The sequence below is a fragment of the Cucurbita pepo genome, chromosome 14, assembly GCF_057944985.1.
Source record: "Cucurbita pepo subsp. pepo isolate OVF chromosome 14, ASM5794498v1, whole genome shotgun sequence".
In the NCBI taxonomy this organism is placed as follows: domain Eukaryota; kingdom Viridiplantae; phylum Streptophyta; class Magnoliopsida; order Cucurbitales; family Cucurbitaceae; genus Cucurbita; species Cucurbita pepo.
Genome location: NC_141811.1, coordinates 11,091,249 through 11,108,439, shown reverse-complemented (window position 1 = coordinate 11,108,439; position 17,191 = coordinate 11,091,249). Strand labels below are relative to the sequence as shown.

The following is a 17,191-nucleotide window of genomic DNA, read 5'->3' as shown; positions in this document are numbered from 1 at the left end:
CTTTCTAGTTTTTTTTTTTTTTTTTTTTTTTTTTTTGTTTTTGTTTTTGGAGATTGTTGGTGTGAAATGCTTGAATGTTCCATTTACAATTTGAAGTATTTATATGAAAAGGAGAGAACTTTGCTATTATTACCTTTCTTCTTGCTCCACCTATACTTAACTAATTTTGCTGTTCTTTCTCCATAAATTTCTCTCTTTTGTGAAATGGTCTTTGTGGAAAATTTGTTAATAGTTTAAATAATATTAATGTGGTTTATGGTTCATTAAGTCAAGATTTGTTCTCGGTGTGGAAGCACTATCATTCACGACTTGTTCGTTCTTCAAAAGAGTCACTGAAATGTTTAGAAAAAACATCTTTTTAGTTGTAGTCTCTTACTGTATCTAGTAGAGATTGCACGTGTTCGAGAAGAATTAAAAAAAAAGGTGTGGTCATGTGTACAAGACCTTATAATCCAAACCTGCATGAGAGAACTGTGTTCGAGGCTTTTGAAGCATTGGGTGAAAAAACGAAGTCTATTTTCCGATGGTTTTGTGAAGAATGTTTTAAATTTGACTAAATTGGTCTATTTGTTGTATAACGACCCATCTACTAGGAGAAGGTTTCCAGACCCTTATAAATGGTGATTTGTTCTCCTCTCCAACCAATGTGGGACATCACATGTTGTCTAGAAATACACCTAGAAATGGTTTCACTCTCGAATCAGTTTTAGGTCATTTTCTAAAAGGGTACCACCAATTGTACAAGATGTGAATTTTGTGCATCCCTTTTGTTATATTCTTTTACTTTTACCACATCATCGATCTATAGCAAGTAACAGTGTTCATTATCACAATGCATTCTTAATCTTATGAAACGTGGTTGCAACAAAGAACATCAATAATGACCCTTAAGGGACAATATCGTTCCTGGTTCTTATGTTTTATGGTTCATCATTTGGTTGGTTGATCATGGTTAAGAGACGCTCGATATTACTTTATTCAATCCTTTTTCTAAGGTTGTGATTTGTCTTCCTTCATCAAAGTTATAGATGTTGTAGCTACCTATAGTTTATATTTTAAACTGGTATGGTTTAGGGTTTAGGTTTTTGTATTCGATTGCAGTAATATTTAATAAAATCTCTCAACCTCGTACTAAAAAATGTGAACGTTTCTTAACTTGTTAAACGTGAATTTAAAAATCTATGTATACCGCTTAATAACACTTGTGAGATCCCACATCGATTGAAATGTTTTAATACACCTACTTATATTTTTGTTACCAATGTCTTTGTCACCATATTATATTTGGAAAATTAACAAAATATATATATATATATATAGTTAACCTATTAAATATTACAACAAAAGAAATTCAAATGCAATATTAAAAAATAATAATAATGATTGATTTTAAACTAAATGAAAATAAATAAATTAAGCGAGTTGAGTTGGAAAAATCTTTTGGACCAACGAATTTTGAAATGGTGACTCGAGCAACCCTAATAGAATTCACAGTCCAACTCAACCCTTAATATCTTGAATAAAATAAAAAAAGTCATATTGCATCTTTAACGACGGTTAGAAATGTTAATATTCTTAATCATTTTAAAAGTAGAGTAGGTTGGTCGGATTAGTCAGATTGACTCCAACTTTTATGATTTGAATTAAGTAGAATTATTTACACCGACTTAATCATGATTAATCAAAATTGTAAAAAATATAGAATTATTTACACCAACTTAAATATTTTTTAAATAATATATATATATATATATATATATATATATATATATATATATATATATATATATAAAAGAGTCTTATTAAACGATTGACCAATGAATTTTTTAAATAATATATTATATATATAAAAAAAAGTTTGAAATTAAAACTTTATTTTATTTTATCAAAGAATATTAAAATTACTTATTTTTCTTATCGGATTAATTGTCTAATTAAAAATATTCCTTAATGAAAATTTTGGGTCTTAAAGAGGTACTCTAAAGCCACCAATATAAGTAACGGCTTTTAAACTATGGGTCAAGGTCGGACATATAAATTTATAAACTAAGTATTAATCCCATTTTTCAAAAGTTTATTTGAACTAATAATCTAACCCAATCAGATGGTTCAATTTAAATTAAGATTAGATTGATTTTGTTTTAGTTTAGATCGGGTTGATTGTTTAAAAATAAAAAATTTGGTTTGATTTACAAGTTGACATTTTTCTAGTCGAGTCAATCAGACCAACTCGTAGAATTACAACACAACTCAACTCAACCTTACCGTACTTTTAAAAAGATATTTAACATTTTTAACGAATGTTAATGATGCATTGACTTGTAAACGTTTAGGGTTGTAAAATATACTATAGATAAATATAATTTTTTTAATATAAAATATATAAACATAATTTTTTTAATAATTAAAAAAAAATCATCAGCTCACGTGAATTTTATTTGGATTGTTCGAATACCAACTCAACCAGTCCAAATTTCGAGGTGGTTCAAAAGATTTTTGTTCTACCTAACTGATGTACACTCCTACATCTACTAGTAAAAAATTAAAGAAATTATTTAGATCTGTAACGATCCGAAATTTTCTTCTTAATTTAAGGTTGCTACTGTATACGTACCATAAACATTGAATGCAGAAGACTTCATTTAAATTTCATAAAACATAATGTTTATCTTAAAACACAGCCATGGACTTACGTGTTTCGAAAAAATCTTTAAAACGACACAACAAAAAAACTAAATAAAATAAATAAGCGTTTAAGTTAAAAACATCTTATTCTAGCCTAAGTCTAAGAAAATAAATACCCCTATCCTATGCATGTGTCATGGTCTTGAGTTGCGATTCCGTCGTCAGTCGTACAGGAATGCCTTATCTTAACCTGAAAAATGTAGTAGCACATGGCTTGAGTAAGTGACTCCACTATTGGGGTTAAATGCAAAAACATGCGAATGCAATGACGGGACCTATCCTTTCAATCTATTTTCCTACGGTACTGTCCTAATAGGTAATTTGGACGTGTACCATATACTCTACACACAGCCCATACGTATGGGCTCACCAATCAGTTCGCACACCGCTGGACCACCTTACTTGTCGGGCGAGCATACACTAGGACGCTCCCTAGGCCGAACACCCGTTAGAACTAGTAACCGTCACGGCAGCGCTATGCAAAACATAACAATCGTTGTTCTGTCATTGGATGTACGCGTCCATACCTTCGTGATGGAATAGAGGAATCCCCCTAAATGCATGAGCACACATAATGCATGAGGTCCCCAACATTTCTACTTTTATCATTAATGAATATAACCCCACTATCATCTTTCATGCTTAACATGTCAATTCTCATTTTTCAGTCTACGTATCATACATAATCCTAACGGGGTTACAATTCATTTCATTTGTCGTGATATCATGTCATTCATAACATGTTGTATACATACAATTTAGAAAACATAACATAACGCTCCATGCTTTTAACATGTCGTTTCATAACGTGCAATTCATACAACAATTACTTCAATGATCACACAAAACAATCTAAAAATAACATATTACATCACAATATATCGTATCATAAACATGTCATATCGTAAACACTTCGTGGTCATATCGTTCCCTAACTTATCATAACCTTAACGTTCTTATACCTATCACAATCATATCGTTACGTGAACGTACCTTAGTCATATCATCACAGGGACGTATCCTAACGCTATCGTTCTATCAATCTATCACAAACCTATCCCTTTCTACCTATATCCTAACCATATTCTTTCATCAATCTCCCCTATCCATAGCACTCCAGTATGTAACCTAACCTTAACGTTTCATGAACGTCTCTTACTCCTATCGTTAAATTTCGTTTTGTGCATCATTCTTGTATCATATCTCAAACATATCCTTGAACACATCGTACCATAATTATTATCATACAATCTACATGTTATAACATAACATAAACATAATATAAGCATACTGACTCACAGATAATTCACACATATCAGTATATATTACACGTGCAGAACCACAGACACATGTCAACATCAAATATAATCATGCTGATAGTAAGGTCACTTACCTGGCTAGCTTAAGTCGTTGTCACAAATATATCTTTAATGAAAGTTTGATTTCGTCCTTTGAAATCCGAGTCAACCTATGTGAGTCCATGACATCAGTTTTAAGTTTGAACTCTATAACATTATCTCTAATCTACCTTAATGCATTGTTAAAAGTCTTGAAATGTTTTATATATATATATATATATATATATATATATATATATATATATATATATATATATATATATATATAATGCTATTTTCACTAAATATCTTATATTCTATTATCATGTTGTAGTGAATATATTGTTACCGACAAAATTAGATACTTCCTATTTTATTTTTAAATTTTGTTCACCAAATCTTTCCTCAATCTTCCCTCCTCACTTTGAATGGTATAAATAGATTTTCATTCTCTCAACAGAGATTTCTTTTAATCTTGTTTGCCTAATCTTACATATTTATATAACTGACAACAAAAATCTAGTTAATTGGATAAGGAAGATGAGATCTGATCATTACATGATCTGATAAAATATTGGATAAAGGAAAGAAGATCTATCCTAATTTCTTATAACGATAACTATAAAGTAAAAGGAAATCTGAGATAGAATTTTACCGTAATAACTGACCAAAATCTCTAAATCTGCTGTCTGCTTAAAGCCATTTTACTTTTTTAAATATGACCATTGTTGTTTTTCTGTTTCTTTTTTGCAATAACTGTTACTCTGGCATAAGGATGGGTTGAAGAGAAAGTGTTGTTTTTCTTTTCTTTTTTGTAATAACTGTTACTATGGGTTGAAGAGAAAGTGTTGTTTTTCTTTTCTTTTTTGTAATAACTGTTACTCTGGCATAAGGATGGGTTGACGAGAGATAATTGTGGGAAGGAATGAGAGGTTAGTGGAGAGAAGTGCCGAAATGTTTTATTTATTTATTTATTTATTATTATTATTTAACTATTTTTTTTATAATTATTTTTATTTATTTATTTATTTATTTATTATTATTATTCTTATTATTATTATTATTTTGGGCTATTACAAGATTAATCTAATCCACTAAACTTCGCCCTCATTTGATAACACTCCCATATTTATGATATAACATATAGTTTATTGTTTGGTTTTATAAATGCTTTATATTTAATTTAAAATTAACATTCCTACTTACTCAACGAATAAAACAAAAGGATTTGTCCATTCTATGTGTCGTGTCTCCTAATAACTTACCTAAACTCAATTAGGTTCATTAACCACTTCCTTAAAAATTACTATTTTTTTTTAATTAAAAATTACAAGAATATTCGTAAATTTCGTCTTTACTTTAAAAATATTTATATTTTATCGATAAATTTGTCTTTACTATACAATATTACTTTTTTGACCTCTCATATTATCCCCGGTATGCAAAAGTCCAAATCCATCACTAACAAATATTGTTATCTCTGAAATTTCCGTCAAAGTTTTTAAAATGCGTCTGCTAAGGAGAGGTTTTCACACCCTTTATAAAGAATGCTTCGTTCCCCTCTCCACCTCATTCGGAGCCCAACGTTCTTGCTAGCACACCACTCTATGTCTGGCTAACCCTAAACTAACAGAGAATGTCCTTTTTGGACTTTTCGTTTCTGGGTTTCGCTCAAGGTTTTTAAAACACGTCTGATACGGAGATATTTCCACACCCTTTATAAAGAATGTTTCGTTCCCCTCTCCAACCAACGTGGGATCTCACACGATGCATATTATATTAATAACTAAAATCTTATAAAACTCAAAAATCAAACATTCACAAGTCACAAACATCACTTATATCCGCTACAAATATCAAATATTCTTCATTTCATAATAATCTGAAAAACCGAGTAGATTATAGTTGGGTTGTAACTCTATTTTTGGTTTGTCGGGTTATACCCAACAAAAAAAAATATGTAAACGTGCGAATTGACTCGAATTATAGTTTTACAAAAGTTCAACCCAACCCAAAAAAAAAAAAAAAAAAAAAACGTTTTTATAGTTTGAATTGGGTAGTCTAGATCGAAAATTTTGAGATTAATATAAATTTTTATTTAAAATTCAAAGAAATTATAAATAAATAAGATTCTAAAATGGATTATTTGATGGAATAAAAATTAAATAATATTATAAATAATCTCACTTCTTCTTATAAAATCCCTAATTTTCATCTTCTCCAAATCAATCATGCGAACAACAAAAGGTTTCAGATTGAAAATCAAGCTTCCCAACATCTTCAAACGGAGAACCACCTCCAACCCTTTTTCCAAGCTCTTCGCCCTCGCTACGGCGTCGTTTTCTCGCCGGAATGCGTACTCCCGGCTGAACCGGGTCCGGAACGGACCGGAAGCGGCGGCGCCGAAGGGGTATTTGGCCGTGCACGTCGGTGGACTGGAGGATGAAAGGGAGAGACATCTTGTGCCGCTGATTTACTTCAACCATCCGATGTTCGGGAAATTGCTGCAGGCGGCGGAGAGGATTTATGGGTTTCAGTATCCGGGTCGGATCGTCATTCCGGTTGATGTGTCGGAGTTTGAGGAGGTTACCAATTGCATTGCTACGGCGGAGTACGGCTGCCGCAACCGTCGTAGCAGTGGCTACCGGTGGCGGAGCTGTGGAAAGTAGAGTCTGTTACTGGTACCGACTGATTGTTAAATAAAAGCCATGCCTTATTTAGTTAGGTTTGTAAAACATCTGAATTCACGCTGGAGGAGCGTGATTATAGGAGTCATTGTTTTGTCAATTTGGGCGAAGTCTTCGTCCACTTCTTCGTATAATTGGTTTTTCTATTTTTGTAATTAGATTTGTTATTTAAACCGTTCAACTGAAGTAAAATAAAATCCTTCAGCAATATCAGCAAATCTCTCACTCTCTCTCCTTTTACTTCCGCTAATTTTTCCTTCGAAGAAACCTTCGGCCAATTTTTCGTCGATACTGTCTTCCGATTTGCTATCAGCAAATCTCTCACTCTCTCTCCTTTTACTTCCGCTAATTTTTCCTTCGAAGAAACCTTCGGCCAATTTTTCGTCGATACTGTCTTCCGATTTGCCAGAGTCAACAAGTGGTATCAGAGCCTCGTTGAAGCGATCGGTAGTATACCATCACAAAAGAGCCAACCTATCAACAATCAAGTTGAATAGCTCAAGTGGTTAGAGTGTCGACCTAACAACACACAGGTCTTAGGTTCGAGTAGAAGAAAATGCAAAGGGCGAAAATAAGTACATCGTGGGGTCCATCCCGAGTAGGCTCGCTCACACTCCTCCACGCCGCTGTCAAGTGCAGGCATCTCCATCACCACCACGAAGAGGCCGACGCCGTGATGACGGGCGTCGAGTTGTCGTTGAGCGAGTGATCAGGGAGACAACGACCGTCGTCGTTCAGTACCCGATGTTGACAAGGTCCAACTAGAATGAGTGGGCCTTGTTGATGCGCGTCAACCTACACAGGCGCAAGGGTTATGGCACGCTGTCGAGCCAGAGGAAGAAGAAACGATCGAGTATCGGGAGGATCAGCTGGCGTTTGCCGCCATATTTTTTACGATCTGTGCCCCCAGAGATGCTGGCTTCTCTTTCCACCAAGCGCACCGCACAATCGGCCTGGGAGGGAATCAAATCCCGTCGGGTCGGTGTACAGCGTGTGCGAGAATCCAACATCGAGCAACTGCGAAAGGAGCTCTCGGAGATCCGCTTTAAGGACGGCGAATCCGTCGATGATTTTTCAATGCGGATCACGGGGCTCGCCAACAGCATCACCACCCTCGGTGGTGGCATCAGCGAGACAGAAATCGTGAAGAAAGATGTTGCAGGTCGTCCCCGATCACCTCGAGCAAGTCGCGATTTCAATTGAGACATTGCTTGACGTGAACGACCTAACAGTGGAAGAGGTGACCGGAAGACTACGTAACGTTGAGCAGCGGAAGAAGAATACCACTTCAGCTGTTGACAAGGAGGGCCGTCTACTCCTCACGGAGGAGGAATGGCTTGCACGCCTAAAGCTCCGCGACAACACCGGCGAGAGCAACGGGTCCCTCCTCCAGAGCCATGGATGTCCCACGGGCGCACGCGTGGGAAAGACTTCAGCTGTTGACAAGGAGGGCCGTCTACTCCTCACGGAGGAGGAATGGCTTGCACGCCTAAAGCTCCGCGACAACACCGGCGAGAGCAACGGGTCCCTCCTCCAGAGCCATGGATGTCCCACGGGCGCACGCGTGGGAAAGATGGGAATCAAAAGAAGGAGTCGACCAATGGCAGGCCGATCCAATGCTCGAACTGTGGGAAGCGTGAACGACCTAACAGTGGAAGAGGTGACCGGAAGACTACGTAACGTTGAGCAGCGGAAGAAGAATACCACTTCAGCTGTTGACAAGGAGGGCCGTCTACTCCTCACGGAGGAGGAATGGCTTGCACGCCTAAAGCTCCGCGACAACACCGGCGAGAGCAACGGGTCCCTCCTCCAGAGCCATGGATGTCCCACGGGCGCACGCGTGGGAAAGATGGGAATCAAAAGAAGGAGTCGACCAATGGCAGGCCGATCCAATGCTCGAACTGTGGGAAGAGAGGACACCTGAGCAGAAATTGCTGGAGCAAGCTCAGGAATAAGGAGAAGGCCGAAAAGGCCCATGTGGCTCAATCCGATGAGGACGAGCCAGCTCTCTTCATGGTAACTGCATGCGTCCCCAGTTTCGATTCCAAATCCGACGACGATGTTGAACCCAAGAAAGAGCTCCAGTTGGGCGTAGCAAAGATGGCACCAGCTGGGGAGCCAATTCAATTGGAGGAGGAGCGAGTGTTTGCTCAGATCGGCGAGAGGGACGAGCAACACGAGCACCGGCAATGGATCCTTGACACAGGGGCAACAAACCATATGACCGGGGCTAGATCTGCGTTCTCCGAGCTCGACTCGGGGATCCGTGGGACGGTGAAATTCGGCGACGGCTCCGTCGTCGAGATCGAAGGGCGCGGCACCATCCTGTTCGTCAGTAAGGGAGGCGAGCATCGCAAGCTGACCGACGTCTACTTCATCCCGAGGCTCAAGGCTAACCTTGTGAGCCTGGGTCAACTCGATGAGACAGGTTGCTTCATTTCCATCGAGCGCGGACTACTCAAAATCTGCGATAATCAACGACGGCTGCTCACGCAGGCAAGGCGCACGACAAACCGTCTTTACATCCTGGAGTTAGAGATAGACCAACCCGTCAGCCTCTCGGCCAAGACCGAAGAGGTATCTTGGAGGTGGCACGCAAGGTACGGACACTTAAACTTTCCTGCCCTAGAAAAGCTGCAGAAGAAGGAGTTGGTGCACGGCTTGCCAGAAATCAAAGGCGTGAACAAGCTGTGCGACGGGTGCCTCATCGGCAAACAGAGGCGCACACCCTTTCCGTCTCGAACAGCCTACCGAGCCGATGAGCCGTTGGAGCTTGTACATGGCGATATCTGCGGGCCCATCAAGCCGGCGACCCCAGGCGGTAAGAGTCTCTTCCTCCTGTTAGTCGATGACAAAAGCCGCTTCATGTGGCTGACTCTGCTGCAAGCGAAAAGTGAGGCGGCAGAGGCGGTTAAGCGCATTAAAGCGCGAGCGGAGGCCGAATGTGAGAAGAAGATGCGAGTGCTGCGCACAGACCGAGGCGGAGAATTCACCTCGGCAAGTTTCAGTAAGTACTGCGACGAGATCGGCATACAACGGCACCTAACGGCGCCCTACTCCCCCCAACAGAACGGAGTGGTAGAGCGCCGAAATCAGACCATTGTCGGGACAGCAAGGTCATTGTTGGTGACGGCCGGGATGCCTGGGAGATTCTGGGGAGAGGCAGTAATGACGGCTGTCTATCTCCTCAATCGGTCACCAACCCGGAGCCTCGACGGGAAGACGCCATATGAGGTCTGGTACAACAAAAAACCAACAGTACATCATTTTCGCGTGTTCGGCTGCGTCGCATACATGAAGGTAACACGTCCCCATCTCGCCAAGCTCGATCCCAGGGGGCTGAAGGTCGTCTTCATCGGCTACGAACCCGGGAGCAAGGCGTATAGACTCTATGATCCTGTAGGGGGGCGAGCTCACGTGTCTCGCGACGTCGTCTTTGACGAAAGCACCTTCTGGCAGTGGAATGACGTGATCGAGGCAGACCGTAATCCAAATCAATTCACGGTGGAGTACCTCGTCACCGAGCCTGAAGAAGGAGGAGCCCAGCATCAGGAGACGTCACCGCCGCCAGCAGGTGCACCACCTGAACCAGTGGAATTCGCAACACCACGGACTGCGGATTCGACGCTGGATGCCGATCACGATACTGATCTGGAGGCTAGGTACCGGAGGATGGATGACCTAGTGGGAGGAGGTGAACCACCTGGACTAGCAGCGCGCGAGCTCGAAGAAGTGGCCGAACTACATGCCGTCAGTGCAGATGAACCAAACACCTTCGCCGAAGCAGAAAAGAACCCGTGCTGGCGGAAGGCAATGCAGGAGGAGATGACATCCATCACTGAGAACCAGACGTGGAGTCTGGAGGATATGCCACCGGGACACCGAGCCATAGGGCTCAAATGGGTCTTCAAACTGAAGCGCAACGAAAAAGGAGAAGTTGTGAAGCACAAGGCTCGTCTGGTGGCGAAGGGCTACGTCCAGAAGCAAGGAGTGGACTTCGAAGAGGTATTTGCGCCAGTAGCAAGGTTAGAATCTGTTTGTTTCTTGCTGGCAATTGCGGCACATTACTCTTGGGAGGTTCACCATATGGACGTAAAGTCTGCTTTCCTTAACGGAGAATTGAAGGAGACCGTCTATGTTCGTCAACCACCTGGCTTCCTGGATAACGACAACCCTAATAAGGTACTGCGCCTGCACAAAGCACTCTACGGGCTTCGACAAGCCCCACGAGCCTGGAACGCGAAGCTCGACAGTACCCTACTGTCACTGAACTTCAAACGTTGTGCCTCTGAGCATGGCATGTACACATACGACCACGGCAAAAAGCGACTGATCGTGGGAGTGTACGTCGACGACCTCATAATCACTGGAGGCGACGTGGGAGTCCTCGGAAGGTTCAAAAAGGAGATGTCGAAAAACTTCGAGATGAGCGATCTCGGTGTGCTCAGCTACTACCTCGGCATCGAAGTGCAACAGAACTCTTCCGGCATCTCCATCTGCCAAAGTGCATACGCGAGGAAGCTGCTGGACACAACTGGGCTTGTGGACAGTAATCCTACCAGGACACCAATGGAGGCCCGACTTCAACTAAGGAAGGCCGGCACTACGACGACAGTCGACTCCACCAATTACCGCAGCATTGTCGGGAGTCTGCGCTATCTGGTAAACTCTCGTCCTGATCTTGCTTACTCTGTTGGCTATGTGAGCAGGTTTATGGAAGCACCTAGGGAGGAGCATCTAGTGGCTGTCAAGCGCATCCTGCGCTATGTAGCCGGAACCAGAGGCTGGGGTGTAAGATATTGTGCAGGGAGCGGAAAGGAGAAACTCAAGCTGGTCGGCTACAGTGATAGTGACATGGCCGGTGACGTCGATGATCGTAAGAGCACCAGCGGAATGATCTACTTTCTCTCAGGCGGCGCGATCTGCTGGCAATCAACAAAACAGAAGGTGGTTGCTTTGTCTTCCTGCGAAGCAGAATACATCGCCGCTTCGATGGCAGCAACACAAGGGATCTGGCTTGCACGACTAATGGAAGAACTCATCGGGAGAGAAAGCGATCATTCCGCTGGTGCTCTTACGATCATCGACGTCACCGGCCATGTCACTATCACTGTAGCCGACCAGCTTGAGTTTCTCCTTTCCGCTCCCTGCACAATATCTTACACCGACTGAAGTGGATGGTCAAAAAGCATTGGCCAATGGTTTTTTTTTTTTTTTTTTTTAGCTTAGCTAAATATATATAAATAAATAATTATAAATAAGATTATATGTTAATAATCAATAAATTTATGTTAATAACTCGGTTGAAATTTGTGGAGATGAGGGTTGAAATAGGAAACAAGAACGAGAATGGAAAAGACTTCCACGTCCCTACTCACCTTTTGCAACACGAATTCAGCTTAGTTGACTTTATAATTTTTATAAAATTATGCGTATAATAATAATAAAAAATTAATAAACTAAAGTCATTTTAATTTTAAAAATAATTATGTTAATTTTATGGGTCAAAATAAGCAAATAAGAACATTTTTAAGGGCACAAATGTAAATGCAAAATTTTCGTGTAATAAACCGTATAATCGAACATTAACCATGACAAGGTAATCAGTTTCTTTAAATAGAGATCATGCCCATACATATACGAATGCACCAATTCAATGTGTGATACCTGACCTAAACAGTTGCATTCCGGATAGTCGTGTACCTAATCCAAATTATTAATGATTAATTCCGACTCTCGAGTAAAATACATGATAAACAAAGAAAATTAGTGTTAATATTTTCCCCTCAAAGAAGACCACTTCAATTTGAGTTGAAACCACAAAGGAGGAACACCCAAAACTCCACGTTGTAGCCTTGGATCAAACACATCAAACTCTACCTTTCTTAAAGAATCCAACAGAACTTGAGCAGGCACACCCTGCAAAAGCACAGGCAGCGCCTCCTTCGGCACGGTCCCGGCCAAGTCTCGAGCTTTTCGTAAATGAGCATTGGCTACAGAAGCCATCTCAAACACTGCATCACATAGCTTCTCTCTTGAATCCAACCGTATCTCGAAACGCCCTCCCTGCTTAGCCAGCAGACCGTGCTCTTCGGCCACTTTAACAGGAATGTAAGAACAATGGCGATTTCGAGTAGCGTGATATGGTAATGACTTGAGCAACAAAAGCAGCCCTCCTGCCTTACCGATATGAGACGCTGCGTGATCGGCTGCTGTTGACCTAATGCCACCGGATTGAAGGGTCATGTAGAGTAGTGTTGATGCAGTATCTTCAGCGTATTTCTCTAGCTCATCAATGGTTTCTGGAATTTCGGTGTCCTCCCTTCTGGCGTCGTTAATACGAGCTTCAACAGATCGTTTCAGCCATAGTTTGCTTATTTTGTTCTCAGATATCACAGATGAAAGGGCTTGTGCTATTGGATGTTCGATCTTTTTGCTAGCGTATATTTTGTCGATAGCTTCCTGCCACCACACGAGTCGCATGAGACCGATCCTGGGATCGGTAGCAACGTCCATGGCTCTTGATGTCTCAACGTTAAATGCTCGAAGTGCAAATGCAGCCTTCCTCATCAAAGGGGGAAGTTCCAGGAGGCAGAGGTAGTGATGGTAGTCATAGCTTCGCACTTGCTGTACGCAGTGCGAGAAAGCAGCGCGTAAGCTACTGGATGCGGTCGTGCCATTCATCATATTCCAGATGTCAATCTACCTGCAAATGAATAATCATAATATTATCATTTGTTACAGAAAGTAAAAAAGGAGAATTTAAAAGTTTCATATTGTAACAGCCTAAGCCCAACGCTAGCAAATATTGTACTCTTTAGGCTTTCTCTTCTGGACTTCCCCTCAAGGCTTTAAAACGCGCCTACTAGGGAAAGGTTTTCACACCCTCATAAGGAATGTTTCATTCCTCTCTCCAACCAATATGAGATCTCACAATCCATCTCCCTTAGGGTCCAACGTCCTCGCTAGCACACGTTCCCTTCTCCAATTGATGTGGGATCCACCCCCCCTTTGGGACCTACCGTACTTACTGGCACACCGCCTCGTGTCCACCCCCCTTCGACATCGCCCGGTTCTGGCTCTGACACCATTTATAACAGTCTAAGCCTACCATTAACAGATATTGTCCACTTTGACCCGTTACGTATCGTCATCAGCTTCACCGTTTCCACACCCTTATAAAGAATGCTTCATTCTTCTCCTCAACCAATGTGGGATCTCACAATCCCCCCTCCACCCTTCAGGACCCAGCATCCTCGTTGGCACTAGGGAGAACCTTCCACACCCTTATAACGAATGTTTCGTTCTCCTCCCCAATCAATGTGGGATCTCACACTCATTCCACATGCCTCACCCTAGTTAAAAAAGGTAAGACATTCCACCTTGCCCTCTAACGTTTATATGGTTTAACCATCGGGGGCCTATCAACAACGTGCTAAACGATTAATCTCTTTCTTCAAGCCCTAAGCAAATATGAAATGACTGTCGCACCAGATTTTGTGAAGCAAATATATATGTTATAAGCATTCACTATTTTCAGCTTGACTCCACTACTGATACAAATACTTCATTCTAGTATACAAATACTCATTAACCCCAGCAATTAGGAACCAAAACGTACGCTTCCTTTCTCTGCCGAAGGGTATTCAGAACCAAGTTTCACTCAAGAACTGATAAGCCAAAGGTACTTATCTAAATATAATTTTCTTTTTCACTTGCTTGATAGATCTGTAAGCTGTCATTTTTTTAATAAAGAACCAAAATTCTATTGCAAAAAAATGAGGAAAAAAAATCTCACAGAAAAGAGGCAGAAGGAGCTCCAATCCAACAAAAATCATGCTAAGATCATAATTACAAAAGACTCCATCAAAACTTGTTAAGCTCGAGCTACTAAACCGGAACAAAGAAAGAAGGGGGAGAGGAAACAAACCAAAAAGAGAAAGGAAAGACGAAACGAAAGATGAATTAGAGTATATTCAATCAATCAATCCTTCTTGAACTGTGTAAACTCATGAATTAGGAAGTCAAGACTCAACTCTCGATGAATTCGAGAATTCAATCACAAGGTAAGGTAAAAAAGAGTTTCTCTATGGCCTCCTCGTTTTGAGACATAATAATGAAAGACAAAATTCACAGCGGAATACATAGCATATAAAGAAATAAACTTGTGGTTTTGTAATTAACTTATGGTCTAAAAATAATATATATTTTAAAAAATGTCCATTTTAATAAACGGTTCCTTGTAGTGTTTGTGTCCTAGATTTTAAAAATATTACGTGTCACTGTGTCTATGTCATACCGTATCTCGTATCTATATCCATGCTTCTTAGCTAGAGACTGGGAGACAACAAGGGTATTAATAAGTTGTTGGGTTTTTGTAACCACCCAAGCTCACCGCTAGCATGTATTGTCTTTTTTGGGCTTTCCTTTTCGGCTAGTAGATATTATCCTTTTTGGACTTTACTTTTTGGGGTCCAACGTCCTCGCTGGCACTCATTCCTCTCTCAAATCGATGTGGGATCTCACAATCCACCCCCTTTGGGGCCCAGCGTCCTCGTTAGTACACCGCCTGGAGTCCACCACCCTTCAAGGCTCAGCGTCCTCATTGGCACACCGTCTGGTGTCCGGCTCTGATACCATTTGTAACAGTCCAACCTCACCGCTAACAGATATTGTCCTCTTTGGGTTTTCCCTTTCGGGATTCCCCTCTAGGGAAAGGTTTCAACACCCTTATAAAGAATGTTTCGTTCCCCTCCAATTGATGTGGGATCTCACAATTCACCCCCTTCAGGACTCAGTGTCTTGAATGACACTCGTTCCCCTCTTCAATCAATGTGGGATCTCACAGTTTTCAACCTGAAAGCTTGAACCTAAGACCTTACAGGACATCTCCAAACATCTGAAACTCTTATCACTGTGATTCCTACAGGTGATGCAATCCTCAATTCCTTACGCCTAAAACACCCCTCAGGTATTACAGAACTCAAGATCTACTATCAATTCAGAAAATGGAAAAGGAAACGTGCTAACACTTCACTATCAATTGACAAGTACAGTACATCAATGAAGTTTTATGAATTCAAGTAATGCTAACAAGAACAGATTAAAATGGGTAAAAAGAAAATCAAAAGAAATTGAATCCCATGTAACTCCTCCTTAACCCAAACTGAAGATCAAACAACAAAATCTATACTATTTCATTCAGTACTTAAAGCAAACACTTGATGTGCATCCAATAGATTCCATCAATACACCATCGTTCCGAGTTACAGCCATTACCCTCGATCCAAATTACGAAACCAAGCAGCTAAATAGAAGATAACATAAAAATTTGAAAGGATGCATACAAGATCTCTCTAGAAAACTACGAAAAAAAGTGAAAGAAAAACAAAATCTTGAAATAATAGCTGCAGGAAAACTTACTTCAAATTGGTAATCGAAGAATGTCTTTAATGTCAAGAACAAGCTTGCAAAATTTTTGAGAGAGATAGAGAGAGCACCCAAAGACCATCGGCGTTCAAACCCCACGAAGAGCCCCAGGGGAGGCATATCGGGCACGTTCTGCCACAATACTGCCGCTATACGACGACGTTTCGAAGCTCCAACCAATCTATGCGATTTGAGCATCTGTACGACGCCGTTTGGAGCCTACACCGGAAACACTAAATTAGGGGTGTATATTCAACCCGGCAACCCGACAATTCGAACCAACCCAACCCGAATTATAAGGGTTGGGTTGGGTTCATTTTTTCTGAACCCAAACTAAATCGCCTTGGTTTCGGATTCATGGGCAAAACCTTCAAGTTGACCCGAGCCAAATAAAAGTATATTCCGGTAACGTATAAATAAGCATATTTCAGTTAAAATATTTTTATATATTTTTTATTTTTGTTATATACAATACCCTTAAGCTAATTATTGTTTATTTAATTTCATGATCTATCATGTATTTTGTTACTTTAACCAATCCTAAAAAAATGTCGTATTTAGTTGTCTTTAGTTTTATGACAATGTTGAACTATGTTAATATGTTACAAGGCTCATTGTTGTGGATAAATAAAACTTAAAAAAAAATTGACAACCCAACCCAACCCAACCCTCTATTTTTTATTGGGTTCGGATTGGTTTAGATGGTGAAAAATTTCGGGTTGGGTTGGATTACCAATCCAACCAACCCGAACTTTTGGGCTGGGTCAAAAAAATCCCCAACCCAATCCAACCCGAACCATGTATTCCTCTAATTAAAATTATATACTACAATCAGTTATAAATTTGGTTTATAACCTCCCCTAACCTTCTAAAAAATATACAAAATATTATAATAAATTTAATATAATATAATATTTAACTTAATTTTTAAAAATTTAAATTTAAATATTACAATATCAGATAAATCTAAAAATAAAAATAAGTTAAATTAAATAAATATATTCTGTATTAAATTTTATTTATTTATTTACAAACAAAAATCAATTATAATTA

General features: G+C 40.2%; 2 protein-coding genes across 2 annotated transcripts; one reads left to right on the top strand and one right to left on the bottom strand.

Annotated features, from left to right (window-relative positions):
- The first annotated feature begins 6,236 nt into the window (after positions 1-6,236).
- On the top strand, positions 6,237-6,766 carry LOC111810491 (auxin-induced protein 15A). The gene has a single exon (XM_023697199.2). The coding sequence runs from the start codon at positions 6,254-6,256 to the stop codon at positions 6,689-6,691; it is 438 nt and encodes a 145-aa protein (XP_023552967.2). The 5' UTR covers positions 6,237-6,253; the 3' UTR covers positions 6,692-6,766.
- Positions 6,767-12,253: 5,487 nt separating this feature from the next.
- On the bottom strand, positions 12,254-16,288 carry LOC111809740 (Terpenoid synthases superfamily protein). Its single transcript, XM_023696140.2, has 2 exons — positions 16,133-16,288; positions 12,254-13,415 (listed from the first exon to the last, which is right to left on the bottom strand). Exon 2 carries the CDS (start codon positions 13,394-13,396, stop codon positions 12,482-12,484), a length of 915 nt encoding a protein of 304 aa, XP_023551908.2. The 5' UTR covers positions 13,397-13,415; positions 16,133-16,288; the 3' UTR covers positions 12,254-12,481.
- Between the last annotated feature and the right edge of the window lie 903 nt (positions 16,289-17,191).